General features: G+C 39.7%; 1 protein-coding gene across 4 annotated transcripts in view; it reads left to right on the forward strand.

Annotated features, from left to right (window-relative positions):
* Positions 1–27,550, forward strand: part of AK9 (adenylate kinase 9) — a 61,996-nt gene that overhangs the window by 11,397 nt on the left and 23,049 nt on the right. For all 4 annotated transcript variants that reach the window (XM_082216767.1, XM_082216766.1, XM_082216768.1 and 1 more), the window contains 22 exons: positions 436–627; positions 2,855–2,980; positions 4,042–4,116; positions 5,451–5,549; positions 6,355–6,494; positions 6,574–6,754; positions 7,604–7,748; positions 8,494–8,610; positions 9,040–9,126; positions 11,032–11,180; positions 12,845–13,001; positions 13,785–13,899; positions 14,665–14,720; positions 17,689–17,814; positions 18,321–18,398; positions 19,436–19,519; positions 20,237–20,443; positions 21,115–21,257; positions 22,695–22,907; positions 23,544–23,810; positions 25,093–25,214; positions 26,464–26,683. In XM_082216767.1, the coding sequence (XP_082072893.1) occupies positions 436–627; positions 2,855–2,980; positions 4,042–4,116; positions 5,451–5,549; positions 6,355–6,494; positions 6,574–6,754; positions 7,604–7,748; positions 8,494–8,610; positions 9,040–9,126; positions 11,032–11,180; positions 12,845–13,001; positions 13,785–13,899; positions 14,665–14,720; positions 17,689–17,814; positions 18,321–18,398; positions 19,436–19,519; positions 20,237–20,443; positions 21,115–21,257; positions 22,695–22,907; positions 23,544–23,810; positions 25,093–25,214; positions 26,464–26,683 (3,099 nt within the window). The remainder of the gene's footprint in view (positions 1–435; positions 628–2,854; positions 2,981–4,041; positions 4,117–5,450; positions 5,550–6,354; positions 6,495–6,573; positions 6,755–7,603; positions 7,749–8,493; positions 8,611–9,039; positions 9,127–11,031; positions 11,181–12,844; positions 13,002–13,784; positions 13,900–14,664; positions 14,721–17,688; positions 17,815–18,320; positions 18,399–19,435; positions 19,520–20,236; positions 20,444–21,114; positions 21,258–22,694; positions 22,908–23,543; positions 23,811–25,092; positions 25,215–26,463; positions 26,684–27,550) is intronic.

Here is a 27,550-nt window from a genome sequence, read left to right on the forward strand (position 1 = left end):
ACTCTGCACAGTATCGTCAATGAGAGGTTTATGATGAGAAAACTCACACTGGGAACACTGTGCAGATTTCCTTCCCTCCTCCCTCAATTCCTGCTTCTGTAAAGAGTTTACATTCCTGGCTCACCACTTGTTTGACACCCAGAAAGGGTTCTGTCGGTTCCTGCTGTGCCTCTCATGCTAAGGCAATATGGCACTTAATTTTATAATTTCTTTTAACTAGATGCTGCTGCTCAGTCTTTCCCAAGTTCTGTCCTTCTTTATAGCATACCAAGGAGAGCGATCCCAGGCAGGTGTTAGGCTCTGCAGAGCCAAAATACAGTTGTGGCTTGCCTCCAACATAGCTCATACTGAGACTCACTATGGTATTATGTTTAATCTTAAAGATGAACAATATTATTATGTAAACAACATCCCATCCCCCCTATTTTTCACTAGTGTCCTGACTATGATTTGTGCCAAAGAATCAGTGGACTAAGGCAGCACCCTGAAACAGGGCAAATATATCAAAGAGAAGAGTGGGATCCTGATATTATTGAAAAGCGTAAGAAAAAGAAGAAAGAGCCACGTAAATCTGTGGAAGAAGAAGAGGAAGAAGAGGAAGAGGAAGAAGAAGAGGAGACAAATGAGGTAACTTAACCAGGTTAACTAAACAGGTAAGGTTAAGAATACTGCAAGTAAAGGAAGACTTGGGAATTGTTCAGAAACAATGTTGAATACATTTTACTCAATTCTATTTGTAATTGAATACAAAATTGCTTCCTAGATAGAATTCAAATAAAATACTTCTTTTCTAGTACAGTTATCTTATCTTACACATATATCAAATATCCTCTTCAGTGAATTGAAAATAATTTATGCCCTTAACAATAATACATACAATATAATAGACTCTTCTCTGTGCTTAGTGAATTAGTAAACTTACTTGAATGTCTATCCCAGGGGTCTGCAACCTTTAAGACAAAAAGAGCCACTTGGACCCATTTCCGAAGGAAAAAAAACTGGGAGCCGCAAAACTCGTCATTATAAAAATAACTTTTTTGTCACTTTTTATTATTTCTTTGTTTGACCCCTCAGAATTACTCCTCCTCATAGAAATAAACGTTAAATTAACAAGTTACCTTTTTGTGTGTGTGTGTGTGTTCTTCACTCCCCTTCAAAACAGTGACCAGCGTACATGCCCCTTACAATGTAGCGGGCGGGCAGGAAGGTGACGTTGGGACGGTGCGTGACTAACGCACGCACTGCCCCCATGCGACGTCACAGCCAGTACAGCGCCCGTCACAGTGGGGAGTGTTGGTGTGCACAATGCGCCTCCTCCCCTCGCTAGTATCCGCCGCGGAGCCGCGGCAAAGGTGTAAAAGAGCCACATGTGGCTCCAGAGCCGCGGGTTGCAGACCCCTGGTCTATCCTGTCTTGATCTTTAAGGCTTGAAGCAGGTAGCTATAAAAATGTATTTAGAAAGGGGAGGAAAGACATCATATTAATGAATTATTCGCTTACCTATGCATGCCAAACATCAGTTTTAACATAAAATATGTTACACTGTTTATTAGGCCAGGCTTTGGCAATCATCTATGAAAAAACGAGTCCTGTAATTGTAGAGTATTATTGTACACTTTAATAGTCATGACTTTTCCCAAAGAAACCTGGGAACTACAGTTCATGCTTGGAATTGTAGCTTTCTGACAAACTACAGTGGTACCTCAGCTTAAGAACTTAATTCATTCTGGAGGTCTGTTCTTAACTTGAAACAGTTCTTAACCTGAAGCACAACTTTAGCTAATGGGGCCTCCCGCTGCTGCCACGCCGCTGCTACACGATATCTGTTCTCATCCTGAAGCAAAGTTCTTGACCCGAGATACTATTTCTGGGTTAGCGGAGTCTGTAACCTGAAGCATATGTAACCTGAAGTGTCTGTAACCTCCAGAACAAATTAAGTACTTAACCCGAGGTACCACTGTAAATGAGTTCCAGAATTTGGTATACAAGAATGCAGGATTGACTAGAGGATCATATTGAGGTATACTGAATGATGAAAAAACACCATACCTTTGATCATTGGAGACACTGTTTAAATTCCAGTCTGATTTGTCTGCATTCATAAGAAACATTCCTCATTTGGAATGTTGTAACCAGCTGCAGCCTATAGTGACCCATTGAAATCAACAGACTTAAGTTGGTCAACATCTTTTTATTTCAGTGGGTCTACTCTTAGCATTACTTCAGGAACAGTGAATTGTTTTCAGCCAAAGGGATGCATCCTCCTCTGGGCAACTGGTGGAGTGGAGTGTGGGACATGCCAGTGGTGGGTGTGGTCAGGGGCAAAAGTGGGTGAAGCAACAAATGTGAATTTTACCTTTACCGGTAGGCTAGATTCTACCCGCACTTGCACAATGCTCTCTGCCCTCCATCCAGACAAGCTAGAAATATCATCAGAGTTCAGGGATGCATTCCAACCAGGTAAAAACACCCAAGGAGGTTGCAAAGCAGGGCCAGTGAGGTTTGTGGTCTGGGGAGAGTGGGTGTGGCCAGGGGAGAGTCTAGAGGGCTAGGTAGAGAGGCATTTGGTCCCTGGGACTGATTTTCCCATCCCTGACTTAGTTGGATTCAGTCCACTACCTTCAATCCATGAAGGCCACAGTCTAGTGACCCCAAGGCACACCCAGGCTTTATGCACACAATATAGAGGGTGCTCACACAGAGCTCTCATTTATAGAATTGAAAACGCCTTTGTGCCACTGTTTAGATTTTTCATTCTGTAAATACTTGAGTAGGAAATGGAAGCAAGCTTGGTATATTCTATTTTTAATTATAATGAAGCAAAGTGTGTTTTTTGTTTTTGTTGTACTCTTAGGCAATAGCTGATCAGATCATGCTGACAGAAATTTTGCCACATTTAGTGCACAGACCAGAAGATTTTTTAGAAAACATACAAGAGAAAGTTGCAATCTATAAGGACATTATGTTACGCCCTTTAGAGGTAAGAACAAGATGAGATCGGTGCTACAACTTCTACAAGTAAGTTAGTTGTTGTTTTTAAGTACCTGATTGTCATTTCTTCAAAATGTGTTTGATATTGCTAATCACCACATGTGCCCTGTGAGAACTATGCTCGTAAATTATACTGATGATAACACAAATGCCCACTGCTCCTATAAACCATTCATGTTGTAGTTACTCATCACAGCTGTAACAGCACAGAACTGGGTGGTTGAATTGGGCCCATGCATAAGGAAGTAGAACTCTAAAACATAAATTGTAGGGTAATACATTCTTTTCCTACCTAGCTTTTTTGTTTACAGGGATATGGGTAGTGTCTTTGTACTGGAAGTATGGGCATTCAGTATGCATGTTGGAAAACTGTTTGTCATGCCACTAAGACTGGGATAGCTCTGTTGGTAGAGCATGAGACTCTTAATCTCAAGGTAATGGGTTTGAGCCCCATGTTTGGCAAAAAGATTCCTGCATTGCAGGATGTTCGACTAGATGACCCTTGCGGCCCCTTCAAACTCAACAATTCTGTGATATCTACATTTGGTGATAAAAGAATATCAGTTGCTTATTTTATGATCTACTGCTTTGACTAGTATTGTAGTTTTGAGTTAAGATTAAGATCCAGCCTCGTTTTAGATCAAGGTGTGTTCCCAGTATTGGCAAAGTGGATAGGATAGTTAGCATTGCTATTCTGCCTGCACTACATCTCTTCTTTATCTCTTGCTACATGCCACAACATAGTTACAAGTGCAATTGTACTCGTGAGTCTTTTGTGTGAAGGCAATTCCATCTATGTGCACAATAATCCCTAATATAATATCATGAATATAATACCCTGAATTAGTACAGCTACTATTTTAGACATTTACTATTCATAAAGCGTTGTACAGAAGTGAATGTCAAAAAACAGTTTTATAAACTGTTCTCAAATAAGTAATTGAAATCAGACTGGAAGGGAACAGAATTGGATAGCAGTGTAGTCTTTTCAGTCAGCTGTATGCATAAAGCATGTTTGCTTCTGGTTGTTGTTTTTTTATTCACTTTTAGACATTAATGGCTGAGCAGGATTCCCAGTACCTGTTTGAACTAGATGGAAATAAACCTGCCGAAGAACTCATTGCAGTATGTACATAGCAATTGTTATATATTCCTCTCAAAAGAAGCATGATTAATTGATTATTATCAGATTATTATTTGCAGCTTTTTTGTTGTTTAAACTGATACCTGCTTCCTTTATTTTAGTATGTCTAATAAAATTTATCAGAGTATTGGGACAGTTGTATAATACACTTATGGCCTCATTTACAAGCTTGTTGAGCCCATATAGTTAAGGACAGTCATTAGTTCAATAATTAGTTACATCCAAAAATATTGGTTCAATAGTTTTCTACATCAGGATGATCATCAGTCTCTTCCCACATACAGAGATAAATATACTGTGCACAAAAAACACTGTAGCAAATTTTTTTGCGAGCAGCTCAAGAATATTTCCATGCTTACTAGCCTCAATTCTAGCTATCATGAAATATTTCACCAGTGCCTTGTGCTCGTTTCACAAGAAACAGGCTCATTTAGTATGCTTGGAATATGATACTCAGATAGGTTTTTGTTTTATCTGCAGGGACATGGATTTTATTAGATTGAACTCTTAATAAAGATGCAATACAGAGACATGCTCTGATCCAGAATCTCATGAATGTTGTGATGTCTGTACAAACCTTTCTCACACATGAACTTTCCTGCACAGTCAAATGTAGAATATTGTTCTCCTTCAGTGGTAGAGGTTTATCTGCTTTAGAGGCTTGGTCTCCTTCATTGGAAGGAGCTGTCCCCAATTCCAGTACTACTTTTTTCAGGACAACAGGACTTTTACAGAGCTTCCGTTTGTGAACTCTTTATCTGAAGGAAACAGTTGAAACCCTCACATGTGCAGATATTGTCCTTTCAAAAATGGAAAGCCTTTCATTTGTAGGACTCTGCATTGCAGCTGGTATGTTTTTTTGATGGAGATAAAATAATGCAGTCCTGTGTTGCAGCAGAGGCCTCAGCTGTGCCCAAGCAGACACAAAACTATTGCTAATAGTAGCAGGAAAGCCTGAAATAGGGCATTTCTGGGGCAGGGTCCTGTAGGTCTTCTGCAGGGCCTAATCCTCAAGCTCCTCAGCTGTGCCAGCCTGGAGTTGCTACAGTGAAAAAGCAGGAAGAAACTGCCCCCACCTACTTGTGCCCTAGTCAGCAGAAGCCTACAGGACATTGAAAGTGTCAGTGAATCCATTCCTCTCTGACCCCATTTAGAATTTTTCTTTCCATTGTTTAAAAACATTGTTGATTACTTTTGAGGGGTACCTGAGTAAATTGCCAATTCCTGTTTGATTTTGTATTTCGACAAGTACATATGTGATATCAGTTAAATGTATAAAGGACCATTTATGCAAAAAGTTTTTGTTTTTGTTTAGACAGTAATAGCTCGTCTTCAGTCCATGGGCCTACGAAATGGAGCTCTTATAACCAAACTGCAGAGTGGTGAGGAAGACATGTTGGATGGACTGGATAACGTAAGCTTGATATTTGCATGTGTTATAGTTAGTTGTCTGCAGCAATAGCAATAGCACATTATAATGCAAAGGTGGCAATGACATTTAATGCTGATATAGACTTAAGAAATCTTTTATTTTTTATTTAGCAGAAGCGCAAGACAAAACTAGAAGCATATATTCTATGAGGCTCCCAAATAGTTGATCCTGATTCATCAGCTCAGCACTGTTTGTTTTGTCCAACATTTTAATCCCACCCCCATTTGTTTGTCACCTTTCCAAAACAAATAATCGTTAACATGGTTAGATTGTCATCTTATGAGGCCCTTGTGGCTGTGCAGTAGCCTGTAGAACCTCATTGTATGGAGGCCAGGAAGAGAGCCTCTTCTGTTGTGGCCCCCACTCTTTAACCTCCCCATGGAAATAAGGCATAAGATGATTTAGTTTCTACTTATTTATGAAGGCCTACCTATACTTGCAGGCTACTGATGCCAGTCATTTGTCATACCTTTTTCAGTTAAATTTTATACTAACAAGTAACACTGCTAGATTTATTTTATTTTTCTTGCATTTTTGATGCAACTACCTTGAGATGTTTTCATAATAGCACAGTATATAAATATTTACAATAAATAAATTACAGTTTTCCCTCTCCATGTCCCTTAACTCCTATGGCCCTTGTTATGGTTGTGCAGTACCCTACATAGGCAAAGTTACATATCTGTAGTATGTAAATGTAGTGCAGTAATTTTTGGAAATATGTGAAGATATTTGATCACTTTGTAAAATAAATGTAGCACTTTAATTCTTTTGTTTTGGCATACAGGATGAACTGTTCCGGGTGCTTGCAGCCTACAAACTTGTAGCACCTAGATACAGATGGCGTCGCAGCAGATGGGGACGAGCATGTCCTGTTGCTTTAAAACAAGGGGAAATTATCATGGGATCAACAGACTATGCCCTTGGGTAGGCCAAAATCCAGTGTACCTTAATGTGAGTACAATCATCCTAAGCCTGTCATTCTATGATTTTGTTTTCTTTTTAGCTTCTTAGGTAAGATGTATATGCTTTCAAGTGAAGAAGCCCTGAAGAAGTTTATGCTGAATCCCCGTCCCTATCTTCTACCACCTATGCCTCTTCCACCTTGTAAAGTAGTAGTATTTGGACCTCCATTATCTGGGCGTACAACCTTGTGTGGCTTGATTGCAAACTATTATCAGGGAAAGGTAGGTATAAATTAATACTTGTGTATAAATGACAATAATTTAGTCTATAGATTATTTTATTTAAATTGCATTAAGGCTCCCAGTCATGTGATGGTTTTGCTGACAAGGAACCAAAGATAGGATCCTGAATAAACAAAAGTCAAGGTATGAGACCAGGTCTCATGCTGGTAGATAGATTGGTAGCTACGCAGATTCAGGCAGGGCTTGCATCTCAACCTACACAATAAGCAATAAGTTGCTCCAATGGAGGAGTCAGGCCAGACACAGCAATTATGAAAGGCCAGATGGGTCCTTATTGGTTTCCTCAGTCACCTGATCCTGCTGGGGTGAAAGCTGCAGTTCACCATCTCAGTGTTTCCAGAGGTGGCACCATAGAGTTTTAGCAATCAGACGAGCAGTTCCCTCTGCCTGCACACTGCCCAGTGGTGCAAAGAGTAAGTGGGCTGGGCTGTCCTAAGTGCCCAGTTTGAGATTCCAAGGATATTGCAGAAAAAATGGGGGGTGGGCGGTCCCCAATGAGATGTTTAGTAAAAAAAGGGTTTGCCATAAAGGTGAGGGGATATATATCAGATTTAAAGGTACAGGGACGGATAGGTCAGTAGCAAAAACAAGGATCCTTGAAAAATATTTTTCAATGAAAATAAATGACATCAAAAGAAGGTTAACTTCTATTTTATGAGGTTTCAGCTTTCGTTACCAGACTTGGCAGTAGGTGCATCAATTGGTGCAGGTGACATAAGGAGGTGGGGCTCTTCAAGTTTCCACTTTCTATATTTTGAGAAAAATTGTGCAGGCATAATTTTTTCTCTCCCACAATCCCCTGATACTTTACTTTCAATGACTATTTAGGTTATTGATATGGAGGATCTTCTTAAAGCACAATTTGAAGAGGCAAGATTACAGCTCATTGAGCAGACTCGCTATGAAGCAATTCAGGCAGGCATTCAGAAAGTGAAAGAAAAAATGGAAAATGAACAACTGTACCAGGAGCAAGGTGAAGTTGTTTTATGTAAAATTTGAGGTGTTTAGTTATTTGTGTTATATTGGAAGGCCTTCCCATTGAAAGGCAATCATTGATGTTACTACAGCAGGGATAGGCAACTTGGTGCTCTCTAGACTAAAACATCAGCCTCAACCAGCATGCTATTGGTCAGGGATTATGGGAGTTATAGTACAGAACATCCAGAGGACGCTAGGTTGTTTACCCTAGTATTACCCAAATAGTATGGTTAGCAATTTCAGATATTTAAATCATATTGTAATCCAAGTAGTATCAAACTCCAAGGCGTTTGCAGTGAAGTCTTCTGCATGCTTACTCAGAAAAAAAGCTATGTTCAGCTGTGTTTATTCTCATGTAAGTGTGCCATGCTATCCCACCACTTGTGGTGGAGAAGGCAAAAAGGAAGTGCTCCAGGGGTAGTTGGAGGGAGGCTGCTGGATTCAAAACCCTTCCATTCCCCAATATGGCCCCAGAATAGCAGGGGGAAGTATGCCATTCCTGGAGCTGGGAAGAACAATCTTTTTCAAGAAGGGGTGGGGGGAATGCTGAAGAGCGAGGAATGCACAAGCACCACCTGAGGCCAGCAGAGCTCAGCAAGGCTTTGAAGCTGGTGATTCCTCTGCTCCCTTTGGATTGGTGCCCTGCTGCCCAGTAAAAATGTATGCTGTACCCTTTTATAGTAGAAAATGTAGTTGTCTTTTCTTGACAGATCTTCTCCATATTTAATTTTCTCTTACAGCGGCATTGATAGCCCAAGACTTAAGTGACAAAGAGCCAGATGAATATGAAGAGGGTATTACCACTGGTGGAATAAGTTCAGTGCAGCAAAGTGTTACAACATCTGGCAGCCAAAAAGGTATTATAGTAACTTGGTTTGTGAGGACAGGTCAGAATCTGAAACTATGGCTGTGTACACACATCAGTCCATTTGTAGCACAAAAATATAGTGGTGAGTGTGTTTTTTTAATCCAGAATCATTCGTGCTCAGTCTAAATATACTGCTTTAAATCTAGATGGATTATAGATCCTGTGCTTACTTGATATGCATTTGAAATCCCCCCCCCCCCAGTTAGGTTATCTATGCCTTTTCCTCCCTGGACATGCCCACCTGTCTGCTCTCACAAGCATGCATTTGATGGTGTTCTGATTGTAACATTAGTGGATGCAGCCAATGGCAGGGTCCTTACATAGTAAGAGAGAAGATAATGGGAACAAATAAAACGATTGTCCACAACACTGAATACATATATGTGTCCATGTGTTTTTTCTTTCTTTCTATGCCTAGAAAGTAGTACCATAAAAGAAGAAGATGAAGGTGAAGTGGAAGGTGAAGTGGAAGAGTTGTCTCCATCCCAGGCTGCAGAAGAAATTGGTATTATTGATCATAGCAAGTAGCAATAGTTAGCTATTCAAAATGGAAGTGTTGTTAGACATAGCATTTTATTTATTAGTGATGACAGGTTATTTATGTATTTTACACCAGGGCTGCATCTTGGGATAGTGCATAAAGCCAAAGTTGGGTATAGAGTCAAATCACATTGGGTTCAATGGTGAGTGTAATTGCCAAAGTCTTTTCTCCCCAGACACCTGCCCACTTTCCACCCCGTTTTTGTTTTTATTTGCTAAGTTTGTAAAGCTGAATGCGCACTAGTTAAATATGCGTAACTTGTGAGTTACCTGTGTACTATTAAGTTTTAAAATGGAATAAAAATATACATTTGAGGTGGGGTGGGAAAATGCTTTATCTGGATTTTACACAGCTAAAACGAACTAAAATCCTGGTTAAATAAAAAGTTATTCACCTGGAAAAGATAATGGAGCCTCTTGACATTGGGGAGCATTTTGCAAGGGTGGGACATCACAAATGAGAAGGAAAACCTACCCAGGACCCACCTGCCCCACTGCAGATTACCAATCCAGAAAAAGGCATTGAATGAGGATCATAGTACTTGGGCAGGTTCATGCAGGAGAAGGCAGTCTGTGAGATATCTCACAGTGGGCTCAGAAATGGACCAGAGGACTGTTGCCTGTGCACTAGCCCAAGTTAGTTGTTTCACTAATGTGCTTTACCACTGAGATGAGTGTGTGGTGAGCATACGTCACCATCAGAAGCATTTCCCAAAGAAATGGGTGTCCATTGAGGTAGCCTGGGCAATTCTTATTATAATTTATCAATGATAATTTGATAGGTCTGCCTTTGTTTAAGGTACTTAATTTGCCCAGCATTTAGCTCTTCTGCCTGCATTTTTCTCTCCTGCACATTCACTGTGTAGCTAGAAATGCCTAGAGGAAGGGCCATTCTAATGACATTCTATAAAGACAGAAGTAAAGATCCCTGCCTCAGCCCTTTCCACCTGTGGGAGTGTGGTGTTCGTTCAGAGCCCCCCGTCGTTTCATGGACTATTGACCTGTACACCACTCCGCTATTCTTCCGCTGCCACCAACCAGGTTTCTTCTGGTGAAATACTGAGTCTCAGTCAGGTTGTAAAGTCAACAACGAAGATTAAAGTTTATTGAAGAACAAACAAGTTTTAAATATGTTCAGAACGGTTTCTCAAATGCACGCCCTTAACCAGATGTGGCAATGTCTCACACTGTCATACTCTTCTCTCTCAGTTCTATCCCTGCCTCCCATTCTGTCACAGCCACTATGTTCAACTTTTTCTGCCTCTGTCTGACCCTCACTCCTCTATCTCTCTATCGTAAACCCCTGGGCTGAGCCTCAAAACCAGGTAGGCTCCGCCTTTGAGCTTTCTCATTGGTCAATCTACATTGGGGTAGGCAACCTAAGGCCCAGGGGCTGGATGCGGCCCATTCGCCTTCTCAATCTGGCTTGCGGATGGTCCGGGAATCAGTGTGTTTTTACATGAGTAGAATGTGTACTTTTATTTAAAATGCGCCTCTGGGTTATTTGTGGGGCCTGCCTGGTGTTTTTACATGAGTAGAATGTGTGCTTTTATTTAAAATGCATCTCTGGGGCATAGGAATTCGTTCACTTTTTCCCTTCAAAATATAGTGTGGCCCACCCCATGGTCTGAGGGATGGTAGACCGGCCCACAGCTGAAAAAGATTACTGACCCCTGATCTACATTAACCATTTCCATCTCCCTATACAAACATAATCACAAGGAATGGGAAAACGTCACAGGGAGCATCACCTGAGCAGAAATTTCCTCAGGGAATGCAGTCACAGGCAGGTATAAAGTGTCAAACCAATGTTTCTGGCAAAATGAACCTAATGTTCACCTGCATGTTTCCATTTACATTTTTCTAACAGAAACCTCAGTGACCCAGACTTCGGAGGTAACATCTGAGCATCCAGAGGTGCAAGAGATAGTACAGAAAGCCATTGAAGCTATAATGTTCTCTCCAATACTGCTACCACCAGAAGCATACGCTGATGCATTAGAAGAAGCAATTACTGAGGTAAAAGTACCAGGAAATGTGCTGTTATTTCAAAAAAATGTAACTCATGATGTGCATTTTCATGAATTTTCTTTTCAAATTCTCTATTTTGAATATAGGTTTGGAATATTTTCACTTAAGAATATAGGGTAGTTTAAAGCCAACAGCTGGTTCTTTGTGTACACAGGGACAGCTGGCATGGTAGGAAGGAGCTGCCCTCACAGCAGCAGCACTGCTGATTACCAAAGTGGAGCAGGGTGGAGACAAAGTTGGGATTATGCAGGCACATCCATGGAGCCAGTCTGGTGCTGCTACTGGTGCTCCCCTCCCAGCCCCAAACTCCACCCCCCCTGCCCCACACCAGCACTGTTTAGGTAATCAGCGGCAATTCTGTTATTGTTGGGAGGGCGGTTCCATGGCATCATCCCACCACACCAGTTGCTTGTATACTGTTGAGTATGAATGCTTTCCCATGAGAGTTCAGAGGCTCTCCCATCAGTCATTTGAGCATCACCATTCTGGTGCACCTTTGCTTCTAATCTCACAACTACCCCACCTTTTGCAGGAAACAGAGGCTGCACACAGTAATTAATATAACATATTACCATCCCGCAAAATGCTTCCTCATCACCAAGATCTCCTACATAATGTTAAACTTCCCAAAACAACCTTTCCATATTAATTAAAAGTTTCCTGCTTGTGAGTCCTGTCCATTTTATTGCTTTCTGATCCTCATGGCCAGGAGATGTGTGATGAGTTGCCTCTTAATTGCCCCTAGAAAGTCTCCTCTTAGACTGCCCACTGTGCACACTTACCTAAGTAAAAGCCTCATTGAACAGAGTGGGACTTACATCTGGATAAACATGCATAGGACTGCACTGTTTACTACTCCATTGTCAGTTTCTACCGTGGCCAAAGTCTTTAATTATTGGCAAATAACATTATAAAATTATTGGCAAATAACATTATAAAAATGGCAGAGGAGTTGGAATGAGAGGAAATCAGTTTTGAAAGCTCCCCCCCCCCATGTTTCTTAATTATTGGGGTAATTAAGAAAAGTTATTCAAAAAAGGAATAATTAAGAGTTTACCATTTAATGCCCCAACTACGACTGATGGGAAGCGATACAAAATGTGTGCTTTTTAAGTTCTTTTTAGTGCTTTTTAACTATACAGACTGGCTCTGTAGTTGGGTTTTATTGCAATATTTGTTGTTACCAAAACTGAACAAATTTGAGGAATACAGAAAACATTTGGCTGTAACAATTTGTCAACGATACCATCTGGATTCTCTGTGACAGTGAGTGAACAAATAATGACAATTGTAAGGAGGAAAGGGGCCAGTGTGGAAGCAACCACTAACTGGCACAAATTTGCAACTCCCTCTCTTCCTTTTAATACATTAATGTACCATATGTGAGCTCGTTTTGATATGTTTGATCAGAATTCTATTACTTAAGACAGTATTCACATGCTGTCCCATTTTACCCTTACAACACACCTGTTGGGTAGATTAGGCTGGGAAATACTGACAGGCTCAAGGCTACTCGTGAGAACTTCATAAATGATGAAGATATGAACTTAGGTCTCTCCAGCCATAGTCCGACAATCTAACTACTACACTACAATTTACTAATAGCTTCATCAATGTTATTTGTTGTTATTAATGGCAGTGTTTTATTACAGCTTTCTAAATCAAATAAATACAGATATCCTGGAGCTGCAGAAAAAGGAGGATGGGTCTTGGATAATTTTCCTCCATCGACAGAACACTGGGCAGCTTTGGTAGAAAAAGAACTTCTACCAGATACTGTGATTTGCTTGAAGAATGCTGAACAAAATGGTCGGTGTATATTTAAAATTGAATGTCTAACATTAAGGCTATTTTTGAAACAATCCTCCAGGGTGGGAAGTATATGAACATGGGAAACTACCTTATACTGGGCCAGATCATAGGTTCATCTAGCCCAAAGGTGGGGAACCAAATGGACTTATCAGTAACCTTCTAAAGACTGCATGCCAGTGTTGGGTGGAGCCAGGTGCAAATGCAGACAGAGCAATGGATGTGACTCTTACCATTGTTGAGTAGGATATATATGCTGGGCTAGATGCACCCTTGGTCTGATCCAGAAGGCTCTGATTTTGTATATGTAGATTCCCCAGCCCTGATCTAGCCAAACAATGTATGCTCTGGCAGGAAGCAGTTCCCCAAGGTCTCTAGCAGAGGTGTTTCTCAGTCTGCTTGTCAGGTTCCTTTTAACTAGAGTTGCCAGGAACTGAACCAGGGTTCTGTACCCCATTACTATTTTGTTTTTATCACTGAACTATCCTAAGTAGCTTGGGGGGAAACCACCTGCAAGCATCAATTAAGGTCTGATTTAGAAAAAGCTTATCTTTATTATTTTTTCCATTTTCTTGCCAGCTAAGCTTCTTAACTTTTTGAAAAGGAGTTAATTGCCTACGGAGCATCAAAAGTGATCTACTAAAGGGAGAGAAGTTCATTCAGAAACAGACCTGTACAATGTACAATGATATGTCCATGATATATGAAATTTCTCTTTAACTTTTGAAACTATATGCAAATTCTAAGTCTTATTTCATAGCATCTTTTTCTATTACATTGCAGGAAAGGTATTGCTCACTAGACTGTACCAAGCAAATAAAGCAGAAGTTGATGCTAAAATTATAAAAAGGCTAACAGACGAAGCTTTAAAGAAGAAACAAGAGGAAGAAGAAGCAAGGTAAAATATTTGAAAAACGAAACACCATTTGCCCTCTACATGGAGCTGTATTTGGGGTTGTTTGTAAAGTTGCAAGTAGGCTGCTAAGCAGGACAGCCTACCAATAACATATTACACCGTCTCTGGAGAAGCAGTGCATTGCTGCTGGATTGCTACTGAGATAAATTCAAGGTGCTTGTTCTAACATTCAAATCCCTACACTGCTTAGGACTTATTTACTTGACGGAACACCTGTACCTCATATGCCTGCCCAGGTGTTACAATTTAGCAAGGATTTCCTCTTTATCATGGCCACATTTGTCAATTATCCACTATGCAGCAATGTATAAGAGGGTGTTTTTGATGCAGGCACCCCGGCTGTGGAATGTCTTCCTTCTACAGGCTTGGTGCCAACCCTGATGGCACTAGTTAAAATCACAGTTAGTTGTCCAGGCCTTTGTGGAGATAAATGTGTATGCCCTCACTGGACTGTAGTTTCATTTTGTTGTCTTGTGGGTATATTAATTTGGTTTGTTATGTATTAGTCCTGCTCCAGCCTCTTATCTGAGTAGCTGTGTTTTTAGCTCTTAACTTTGCAGTTCGTAATTGCTTTCAGTGTAAGTTTCTTTGGTGCAGTCTGTGAGAAAAGCAACTAGCAAATATTATTAATAAAATAATATTAGGATTTATTGGTTTGTACCCTGTTCCAGGAATATATTTAAAGAAGAATGAGCTAGAGTTTTCAACCAGTTTCTCATAAATATCTGTACAATTTACTAATTGCAGAAAAGAACTGCAGGAAATGCTGAAACTGCAAGCTGAAGAATTTGCCGAAGAGAGAGGTAAAAAAATAATGCAACAGCAATATTTGGAATTGTTTTTGTGTGGAAGCTGATCCTGTGAATTTGAGCTCAACCACTGGACCCAATTGAGAATGTTGATCATTAGTTAGTAAGACAGTTAATCTCAGACCGCAGATGCTCTGGTGCAATGGCAGCAACAGAAGTCTCCCCCTCCCCAGTGTCCCCCACATTCCTTTGAGCCCCCAGATATTCACTTCCCTGTGTATGCTCACTATTTGGCTTGCTCTAAACAATCTTGCTGCCCTTGAGTGTAGTGGAGGATGCTTCTCTTATTGCTGTCATTGAGGAAAGAGGTATCTGTCGATCTGGCAGGCTTCTGCATGTTGAATGGCTGGGCAGGGGGCATCTTGTCCTTTGCCTCAAGCAGCAAAATGTCCTAGGCCAGCCCTGGTGCTAGTTTTGACCCACAAAACCCTGTATGACTTAGGACCTCAGCTCCCAATATCATACCTCCTGCCGTATGCATAAGCACTGCAAAAAGCGGTGCTTGAGAAGTGCTTGAAGATGCTGCTTCCTCTGAATGAGCATACCTGCACAAGAGTGAGCATCTTCACTCTTGCCCTTTTTTGTGGTGCTTGTGCATAAGAAATTCAAATCTCAACTTGTTATAAAGCACGGGCCAAGATAGCGTTCATTTTGGACATAGTTCTGTGCAAAATGCAGAATATATGAATGATTTTTCAGTCACCTAATGTATGTATTTATTTCTAAAGTTTAAATGCTTACCTTTGATAGTCACTTGGCATTGCTAAATATATAAAAAAATTACTTAAGAATCTGTTGTTGTTTAGTCGTGTCTGACTCTTTGTGACCCCATGGACCAGAGCACGCCAGGCACTCCTGTCTTCCACTGCCTCCCGCATTTTGGTCAAACTCATGTTAGTAGCTTCGAGAACACTGCCCAACCATCTCGTCCTCTGTCGTCCCCTTCTCCTTGTGCCCTCAATCTTTCCCAACATCAGGGTCTTTTCCAGGGAGTCTTCTCTTCTCATGAGGTGGCCAAAGTATTAGCACCTCAGCTTCAGGATCTGTCCTTCCAGTGAGCACTCAGGGCTGATTTCCTTCAGAATGAATAGGTTTGATCTTCTTGCAGTCCATGGGACTCTCAAGAGTCTCCTCCAGCACCATAATTCAAAAGCATCAATTCTTCAGCGATCAGTCTTCTTTATGGTCCGGCTCTCACTTCCATACATAACTACTGGGTTCTTTAATTCAGTATGCTATTTCTAAAAAAAAAAAAACTATTTTCATTTCAAGTTGCAGTACTAAACATATATGTTTAAAAATTAATGGAGTTGCCTTCTGAAAAGGTATACACCTTGGATTCTGTAGAAGAAAAGACTCCTGTTTGCAGAAGGGATTGATAGCCAGTGCAGGTTCCTGCTGGAGGATGGAAAGGAGGAATTTGCTATGTTTGCCTTCTCTTTTTCCTCCAGCTCAGTGATTCGTGAACAAAATTCTGAACTGAACCCTAAAAAAATTATAGAAGCTGCTGAAATATTTCTGTGTGAGATAAAGTTAGCTTTTGGGTGGTGGTACTTGTTATCTTCTATTCAAACAGTTACTCATCAAGGAAAAAAAGAATGTCATGCACAAATGCCTGTATTGAAGATGAGCCACAGTTCTTTGCCTGAGAAAAGCATGTTTTCCCCAAGCTACAATTTGATTTCCATAATCAAACACTGACTAATCAAACATCTCAGTCATGTTGACCTTTGCATGATCTACTCATGTTTGCATCTCAGTCATGTTGACCTTTGCATGATCCTGTTCAATCTACTATTGCAGATTGATTTCACCTGCATATAACTGCATATACTCAGTTTCTATTCTCAAAGCAAACATGATAAATTTTATTGTTGCGGGCATTGAGTCTAAGGAATGTTGATTGAAACTTTTTAGTTGTTTTCTTTGACTAAGAGGGGCTTCATACATTACACAGTGACAAACGTTGCCTCTAAGCGTACTTTTCAGGCCTCAGAAGTAGTCAGACTCTTGAGTGTCAGACTCTGGGACCCTGGCAGGCTGTTCTAATGGGACAGGTGCATGGTCTAACACAAGCACTTTCCAGAGCAATAAATCATGAATCAAACAACTAGAAGCAGATGTATAGTTGAAACCAGACAGAGGTCAAGATCCAAGAGAGCGGCTGAAGGTTAGGAGGACCAGAAGTAGGTAAGTAAACAAAGCTAGGGATGGGCCAAAACACATTTGGTGTGGCTGTGAACTCTGTTGTATAGATGTTATCATCTGTTGCTGGTTTTATGCTTGTTAGATCTTATGCACTCTTCATGATGTTATGTCCTCTTGACAAGCTATCTGAAGTTAAAGACTAAGCAGTGGGTAAAACAATAAAAAAGTCTGAATAGGACATTTTGGGAACATAATTTTTTAAAAAGTCATTCGGATCAATTTAGAAATATCTCAAGAGTGGGCTTTATGTAGATCTTGGGTGGGGGTGGGGTAGAATTCTATAGCTATGGATCCAGCACTAAAAAGCCTCTGTCCCTGATGACTTATCTAGGGAAATATCCCAAGTTCTGAACATGACTGACATCTCTTTGATATTTTGTAATTCAGAGTTGCTTTTAGTCATAATCACTGGGATGTATGTAACCATGCCTTATTTGTTCTTCTGCCTCCTGTGTGATTTCAAACATGCCTACCTATTGGAACATACATCTAGTCTAAAAAGAGAATTGTTGCCATAATAATAATAATAATAATAATAATAATAATAATAATAATAATAATGTTGTTGTTGTTGTTATTTATTATTATTATTATATCCATCTGACTAGGTTGCCCCAGCAGCTCTGGGTGGCTTCCAATACATTAAAACACATGAAGAGTCCTTATATTGTTAATGATACTATGGATTTCTATCCTTGAAGATTTAAAGTGGCTTTGTGAACATTAGGAAGGATGTGTTTTCTTGTGCCTACAGAATCCATAGACTTTGATCATCCATCTGCATCTCAATCACAGACCAAAATGCCACCAGTGACTGAATCAGGCCAAACAGTACAACCTTCTGCTTCTGGCGAGACTAAAGAGAAAGAAAAATCTGGAGGTTGGTCTTCTGTACCATGTGACTTATCCTTTTTTATATTAAAAGAAACTCTGTGCCACATTATTCTATGCCTTTGCTTGCACTTACTTTCTCTCAAATATAATTTATTCAATAATGAAATAATGTAAAGATGTCGCTGTCAAAGATTTGCACACAATACCATTGATTTTTGCCTAACAAAGACATTTGTCTTGTATTATCTTCCTTTTCCATTTTCCTTTGACCATATCTTCTCTAGTAATAACATCTTTCTGTACCCTAGTTCAGACATTCAGGCTGCAAAAAAGCCAGGCCTTAGAATTGTACATAGCTGAGTCCTTAGCACTGTACATAGACAGCACCACACAAATGATGTTTTGTGTGAGCCAGTTGATCTCATAGAAACTGTGTGCTTCCCCAAAGTTTTTAGTTCTAACATGAATTTGTGTTTAAGTGTGTCTCAGTTATGTAAAGAATCCCAGTTTATCTTCAATAGTGATTTTATCTTATAATATATCCAATCACAGAATCATTAGAAACTGAAGGTCAACTTGATGAAGCGCAAGCGTCCCTGGATTCCAAAGAGCAACAGGAGAGCAAGACAGGTAGGATTTCACAATCAGACTTTTGTGCATACATTTTGCCACACAAATAAATAAAACAATAAAATGTTACTTGTTTTTATTTATTTGGGTGGTGCCATTTATTTCACTTCCAACATAATTGGTGGAAATGTTGATTTTCTTTATTGTTAACTTTGGGTTTGTCTGTGCCCTGAAGTTAGTTTCTGCAACTACAAAGTTCAATTTTACATGACTCAGGAGCACAAACAAGAAGAGTCATACTTCCAAAGATTCCCAGGGTTATTCTGAGACAGTCAAGGACTTAAAAGGTCTCAGCAGCTATCTCTAGCCTCAAATCCAAAACCTGTCTTAAAGGAGAATTAATCACAACTGTTCCTTAGTTTTCTCTTGTTAGTACTAAGTGATCAGCTAGTAGATCTCATGGAAAGTGTGTGCCCAAATACTCCATAATCCCCAAACAAACATACATGCAAGAATTACATTCAGAGCATTTCCTTCATAGTGTGCATGCACTGTGTGAATAATGAGCAATAAGAGCTGGATTTGATATGGTCCCTCTAAATTTAATTCAGTGGCTGTGTCTTCTCAGTCTGCCAACTGTGTATTAAATTACTAATAAAAATAAATCCCGTCAATAATATACATTTTGATGACACACCAGTATCGTACCCACGTTTTAACTTCCTAAATTGCAGATAACTGTAGTAGCTTCCAAAGCATGCTTTTCAGCTCTTTCTCCTTCTTCCTCTCCCTCCACCCTGGGCATCTTCAGTCATGTCAACCTTTACCATTAGTCCTGCTCTTGCATATTGCAGCATTGTATCTCTGTAGTAACTCCCTTGATATTTTGAAATCTTTTTGAACCTTTCCTATAAAGTGCAAATGGGGATCCTGTGGTTCTCCAGAAGTAGTTGGAGTTCCAGCTCCTACCCAGCCAGCATGGCCAGCGGTCATGGATGAGGGAAGCTGTAGTGCAGGAGCACCTGGAAGGCTACAGGTTAACCTTCTCTTCTATAAAACATGCAGAAGGCATAATCATTTTCTGCTTGTTCTCACAGAATCAAAAGAATCAGCAGAACACATTGAAACTGAAGAAGAACCTCAGCCACCAGCACCACTGAAGAGTGTTGCATCTGAACTAGGTTAGAGATCAAGTTTTCTTCCACTTTCCCTTCTTCTCTCCTTCCCTTCTTTCCTTTTCTTAGCCATTCAGTTATCTAGAGATCCTGTGTTGCATATTGTAATGACAATTATGCACATGTCTTGCTTTCTCCACCATAAATCCAGTTTTGCAGTGAAGAATTGTGCACTTGAATTGACATACTATGCAATTAAATAACGATACTCAAACATAAAAAGTAACTGAGCCTCTTTCCTTTTCTTTAGCAGTATATCCATGAAGAAACAATGCAATAACTTGGCCATTGTGATTCTCAGATAGTGAGAAAAATAAATTATTAAACATATGGGGTGATATGCTACATAAATCATAATCACAGTAGATGCACTGGACTTAATGGACTTAAGGCCATCAATTTCAGTGTATCTACTCTGACTGAGTTGAATATAACCAGCATGTTATGCTGAAAAGAACTATTGATTTGTTGAAAGCATGTGCTACAAAGAGCCAATGAGAAGGGAAAGCATTATTTGAAATTACCTTATGAGAAATGGGACCTGCAATAAAATGTTACACTGTGGAGTATCCAGTTTCTGTTGGTACCTCCCTCCTGTGTGAGGGTGGTGCCATTTTGGCTACATAAGTGTGGGCACTCATGCCTGAATATCAATATAGAAGGGGCAATATACTTCATACAATGTCAAACTGTTATCTAAAATGCAGTTTGCTTTTTTTCCAGGAGTCAGGCTACCTGAATATCCTGAGGATGCTTTCCCAGATGTAGTAGAAATGGATCCACTTAAAAGCAAGATTATCCAATTTCTGCATGAATGGCAAAGAACGGAAGCAGCAATTGCAGAATCACCTTTAATTCAAGTTTCAGAATTGGAGATTGACGGGCAAACTCTGCAAATGCTTCTTGACCAAACTATTCAATCTATGGAACGTAAGTCTCATAATTGTTTTTTATTGACATTATTTCTAGACCAGGAGATATTTGAAAGAAGAAACAATAAATAAATCAAGAACTCTAGAAGAGCAGTAGTGCTAGTTTTTCAAAAAATATGAAAGGGCTTAACAGGATGCTTCTGTTATATCATCATAAAAAGTTTCTTTATGGTAGGCTTGTAGAGCTTATGATCTACTTCTAAAGGTAGCAGAACACCTTGTGAGTGTCTACTTGCCAGCCCGGCTGGGGCTGTGAAAACAAAGGGGTTATATAAGTTCCTACTCTTTATGCAACATGCTCTGCACATCATCTACAACAATATGTAGGACTACAGGTTCCCAATCTGTGTCTGAGCTTTAGAATTTTATGGTGCTTTCTTGGTAGGCCCTCTGGCAAGTGGAACAGGGTAATGTTCTCTGGATCTGATCTTACAGTGGTCTCTGGTGGACAGCTGATGGACGAGAGCTTCTGCCTCTGAGGTTTGAACCTTCAGTGGATGATGACTCAGCCTGGGTCAGGAGCAGATAATACATTACTGCTACGGATAAAGTTGTTATATGTTCAATCGATTTTTAGTGAAAGACTATGTCATGATTTATCTCTGCCGTTGCATGCTTTTATACTTGCATTTTAAAGAAAATAAATTAGAGCGTGATTATCTCTGGCAGAACCTTTTAAGTACCATGGCTGGGAATTTGGTCCTGAAGATGACGATGAAGAACAAGAAGATTTGCAAGCTGAAGCGGAGGCACTGGCAGAGGAAGAGGAAGAGGAGGAAGAGGATGAAGATGAGGAAGAAGAAGAGGAAGAAGTAAGTAACAGCCTAAATGTAAGATTATATTTAGCTATGATTTAAAATACATTTTCCCCCAATCACAGATTGAAGACTATGGTGCATTTCGTTCTCAGCCTCAATACATGTTTTTTACTGTTTCATGTAAGGGAGTGCTGAGATTTGGGGGTTTTCTTCAGCATTATCTTCGTGCTATGACATTATTGAAATGTGGATAGTATGTGCATAATGGACACATTCTAGAGAAGGGGTGTCTGACCAAGTCCATTGCTCTTCTTGGGCACTTTAGGAGTCAACAGTACATCCTGTGGCACCTCTAGTGATTGAACCATATTTAGGGGAAAGAAGCAAAGGGTAAAATTAGTAAAGGCGGCTGCTGTCTTTCGTAGCACCAGCCAACTTAGGATGGATTTGAGATACTAAACTCGGGAATTAACATTTTGATGCAAAATTAGGTCTGTGTTCTCCAACTTTGTGCTGAGTGCCCAATAGAAATTTTGGAGAATTCAAATGAAAATGGCACCAGAAATTGCTGTGATAGCTTATTTCTCCCATGTCCCAGGTGGAAATCAAGCCAGCAAATATGATTGATATTGGCTGCTGTTGTTGCTCTCAGTTCACGAATGATACCTAATTGATTGTGGGGTGAGTGGGGGTCCCGTTTGTATGGCGTTCCCTTAGGAATGAAATATATGGAATAAAATAACGTAATGACAACATAATTTACAAAATCAATTACATAAGTTACATAATTTTGCCACAGCAGCAGCGAGAGGAAGATAGTTTTTGGAGGAAGACTTAACTGCTGCAGAATAGAAACAGAGCTGCACACAACAAATACAGGATAGAATGGAAAACAATGCCTTCTTACATTCCAAGTGCAGAATTCAGTCTGTCACACTATACAAGTTCATTAGCACTGATCTGCATAACACTGAAATGCAGGACTGCTCCCATTATGTGTTCACATTTCACTGAAGTTAATACAACTTGCATGTGTTACTGCTACCTTTCTTTAGACTGCTCCACATCATCGCAATCCAGTGAGAGTTACAGTGAATGCTACCCCCAAGTAGAATCAGTTTTTTCTATGCTAATCTATTTTTGCAGAATGCAAAAAAAAGTTGTTGAGGCAACCTCGCAATTAGCTGCTGGAGTATTTACTCACTCAGACAGCATTTATCAACCATGGGGGGTAAGCTAGGCATGATTACCATACTCTGCTGAAAAACCTCTTGCCCATCCCCTCCTACCTCACCACTTTGCCTACATATGATCAACACTGCCAGAGGTGAGTGCCCTGATCACATATAAGGGTGAGGGGCAGTGGTAGATATGCAGCTTTCAGCGGCCGTTTGGATGCTTATAAGTATGCTAATAAGTAAGTCTAATTTTTTAAGGATGTTTATCAAAGTTATGCTCAACACCTCATCAGAATTATTTTGCTGTTTTAAGGATGAAGAAAAAGCTGCTCAGAGGAAGAGACATATGGGAGATACAAAGCACTTTTGTCCAGTGATTCTAAAGGAAAACTTTATCCTTTACCCAGGACTTACTGAAAACTCAGCTAAATATCGAGAAAAACACTATTATTTTTCAACTCCAGAAAACAGAGATAAATTTTTGGAAAACCCCGAAGAATATGTGTCTCGTAATGAGCCATTGAAAGTATGCAACATTTTCAGCTTCTTTCATATGTCTGTTATAGATAAGAGATTAATAAACCAAAGTCCAAGTCTCAGACACTGTATTAACTCAATTATGAGAAACCTAAATATAGGAGGCACATTGCATGAAGACATAATTTCTAAAAACTTTGTTAAATGAGTATACGTTTATGGACTATCATTTTTACCAAGGGGGAAAAGGAGTGATACTGAGCTGAATGAAGGAAATGAAGAATGCTGAGTAGCTGTAGTGAATTTGAATACATTTTGGCTGCAATCTGTTACCCAGTTTATCTGGGAGTAAGCCTCATTGAACTCAGTAGAACTTATGCTTCGGTAATCATGTATAGGATAGCACTGTTAACTACCTCTTTTAGAGCCCTGCCAAAGGCTTATTTAGTCCACTATTCTCTTTACCATAGTGACCAACCCATGAGAAGCAAACAACCAGGATAGGAGAGCAAATTTATTTCTGTTACCAACACTGAAGCATGTACAATCATCTGATAATCTGCCTTTAAGAAATAAATGCAGTTCTTTTCTCTGAAATATTTTAAATGATGTATTATTCAGCAGAAACCTGCTCTTATAAAATCCAAACATTTATATTTATATTTTTTTCTGTTTCTTATTTAAGGCTCCCCCTATAAGAATATGTCTTTTAGGATCGCATGGAGCAGGTAAAACGGTTTGTGCCCGTTGGTTAGCAGACAAATTAGGTATTTTCCACATTCAGTTTGAGGAGCGACTACAGGAATTGATCATGATCAAAACTGGAAAAAGAGTTGGACCTGAAGAAGAGGAGGAAGATGAGGAAGAGGCTACCATACAAGAAATGGTTGAATCCCCTCAATCTGCAGCTGAAGAACTTGAGGGTGAAGAAGAAACTAAGCGACTTCAAGAGGTAACACCTAGGATACATTAATGGCTTTCTGAGATGAATGTTTGAACCAGTTTACATAATGAACAAAATCAAGTCCCATAATAAACAAAATCAAAACCGTGGAACTTTAGACTGTAGGTGGAGGTTCACATGCTACAGTTCTCCCTAGGCATACACCAAAATCCCTGCCTGCATGTTGAACAACAGCATGCTTGCCTGAGCTACTTTGAGGGATGGTACAGGATATAAATTTAATAAATAATGTCAGGTCAAAGGCTAGGCCTAGCCTTTCACCCTGTTGTGCTAGTTTGCAGTGTTCAGTAGCTTTTGTGAATTAAAAACAGGATGCATATTCACACCTGAAGTCTGAAGGGGTACATCCAAGAGAACATTTACTCTCTTGGTTCTAACTTGGCCAAGGATAGAACTGAGTCTTCAGCAGGAAGAAAAAGCAGACAACCTGTTAAAGTCCTAGCATCTCCTGGCTTCAAGCAATAGAGGAACATGAATCCTACTTGGACTTATCCTAACATCCACATAGAGACACCTTTCAGGAAAGCAACAACAACTGTTTAAGCTCTGTGTCCAGTTCTGTGTGTTTGATGTGGTATGAAAATCTTCTATCTCTTCTATCTCTTGATAGTGCAGTCATTAAATGTTGAATATGCATGAGCCAACCAGCTCTTGTACCCAGTACAAAACAAAAATTTTGCAGGTTGAATGAATTAACTCAGTGCTTCCGTTGTTCCACACTTTCTATAGTGATCCAATTTCCCATGAGAGCTAAATGAAAATGAATAATTCAAAGTTGCTTGAAAAAGATTCAGCTATTCCTTTTTTTTTTTTTAAAAAAAAGGTTTTTCAACTAATATTATAGATAAAGTAGCCTGGATTTTCCTATATACCTGACCCATAAATGTATCTCTTAGGAAACAGAAATCAATACATATACAAACCTTTGTTTTACAGTATGTAAAATATTATGCAATATAATTTAAACATATTGAAGTGCCGTATTTTTCCATGTATAAGATGCTCCCATGTATATGATGCCCCCTATTTTGGGGGACTCCAAATTAAGAAAACACCCTCAGCACTACTCTTGTAAAAGATGAGCCCCAATTTTAAACCTACTTTTTTGGTTAAAAAAAAACACCCTTGTCTTATACACAGAAAAATGCGGTATTTTGTTACAAAAATGTTGAGCAAAGAGAATGAGTTATATAAAACCCTTATACTACTAAACAGTTGTCAAGCAAAGAAGAGATCAAATACTTACATGTATTTTGGATCATTTTAACAGAAAGAGATGCTGTTAACAGACGAAGAAGAAGCAATCAAGGCAAATCTAATAGAAGGTGAAGCCTTGCCCATGGAGGTGCTTGACGGCATTGTTCTTGATTGGTGGATGAAGGAACCATTTCGGTAATTTTTGTGTGTCTAATATGGTCTGGCTTTTTTCCCATCTATAACTCTTAGGCCACAATCCTGTAGTTACTTGCCTGGGAATAAGCCCCACTGAACTCAGATCCAAAGAATTGAACTCAGTGGGACTTCGTGGTAGGTATGCATAGGATTACACTGCCTCAGCATCCTGGGTCAAACATATCAAAACAAATACCTCTCTTCATCTGAACCTGGAAGATCTGAAAAACAGCCTAACTTACAGTAACACGAGACTGGCTGGTGCTTGGTCTTGTTAGCTTTATTGAATTATGAAACTTATTAGTCACTTCTCTATTTAAAAATCGCTGTAGAATAAGTGTCATCTATTCTTTGAAATCAACTACCATATGAGATTCACTGCAGTTCAGCCTTGCAGATCATTTATAGATGCTATTTTGGCGAGCTTTTATTTAAAAGCTTTTTACTAAGTTTCTCATAGATCTGGTATTAGTGTGATTTCTGTTGTTGTTTGTAGTACTTATATATTTTAAAAATTACAGTGGGTTATGGAAGTGTTAGCTGGGTTGGGTAATGATCATGAGTTGTGATGAAGGCAGGAGCAGAATTATGGGAGGTGGAGTGAATCTCTTCAGTTTGGCAAAAGCAGTTTGTTCCTCCTGGCTCCCTCTGTTCTCCGGTCAGTTAAGGCATCAAGTCCCACCCAGTCTTCAGATGTCTCTTTGCAAGTGCCATGGATTGGCTTCTGTTCACTAGAGTCTGTCTGTCCAGGCTATCTCTCTTTTTCCTTCAGCATCTACATACAGGGTCCATTGTTTTCTTCCAGTGTCATGTATGCGCGCGCACACACACACACACACACAGAGAGAGAGAGAGAGAGAGAGAGAGATTTTGACTCTCCCAACAGTTCAGAATTGAAATGGAGCCTCTTAAGCCAACCCTGGTATTCAAATCTGTGTCATGTGATACTGCTTGCTCTGTATAATAAGTAGAGTCAATCCACATTTGGATCACTCCCTTACCCTGGACCAGAAGGAACATTCACAGTAAGTGGCCATCATGCCAATCTACCCTAGAAGCCCTAAATATCTTCTCCAAATGCAGAGCTGCATTAGGGATACATTTAGGAGCCTGGAATATTGACCTTACGAATCCTGATTGGATTTTTTCCATCCAACTGTACCCATCCCTTGCCTACTAGTGGGAAATTACATTCTTGCTATTAATTGGGAAGTCCATGGAAAATGGACAGTTACTTTTTTGCATTTAGATCCACAGGTTTTATACTGGATGGTTTTCCTCGAACAGCAGAGGAAGCTCAGTATTTAGCAGACCGCTGCCTTTGTCCTGATGTTGCAGTTTACCTTGAAGTTGATGAAGAGGATATTACTGACCGACTTCTTCCCAAGCATGTGCAAACATGGCAAGAGAAACAAGCTAGAAAATTTGAGAAGAAGCAGCAGATAAAAGACATGAAGGCAAAATTAAGAGTAAGTATTCAGTATCTATTAATAGGCAGTATATCACAGATAAAAAAGTACGGTATCCCTGCTTGCAGGTTTGGGATCCAAACTTATATTGTAGGAGTTTTAAAGCAAATATTGGTGCAGCACTAAAAGGTGGACAGCTAATTTCTGTGGCACATAGGTATCCTAACCACTTCAGAATTGTTTTGCCTTCTGGAGCCTAGATGAGAGTGCCTGCTTGAGACTCCCCACCTGGCTTGAAGCAGATGCAGTGCTGATTTGAAGTAAGCGGTAATTCAAATGATCCAGCTCGTCAGGAGGCTTCTATGAACAAAAACTGCAGTGCAATCCTGTGCATGTCTACTAAAAAAACCAGGCCCTTTGAATTAAATGGAATTTAGTCTCTGATAAGCATGCACTGATTGCAGTCTTAAACACAATCAACAGAGGGGAAAAACCCTGTGTTGCAATACAGAATAATCTGCACAAATCCAAATGCAACACATGCCCAGTAATGTAATACCATTAGTTTGATTAGTTTTGTAGTATGATCAAACTAATGGCAATACATTATTAGCCACGTGTTGCGTTTAGATTTGTGCACATTAAACAAAATCAAAGCTCCTGACTCTCACTGAGTCTTCAGCATTTCTTAAGTGGAATATATTCCATAAATGTTGCATTTATCTCATACCCTCCAAGTGTTCAAATTTTCCATGGACAGTCCTAGGGGGGAGTGAGAAATGTTCTAAATTTCATCTCAGGAATGTTGAAGGGTATGCAGGTCACTGCATAAAGAAGTATGTTTTTTAATGAAGAAAAATAATGAAATATTGCTATTGGGCTTCATCATATTATTGTAAACTTAGTAGAACCCTTCTTAAGTATATC

This window comes from Podarcis vaucheri (assembly GCF_965113315.1).
Source record: "Podarcis vaucheri genome assembly, chromosome: 3".
Lineage (NCBI taxonomy): Eukaryota > Metazoa > Chordata > Lepidosauria > Squamata > Lacertidae > Podarcis > Podarcis vaucheri.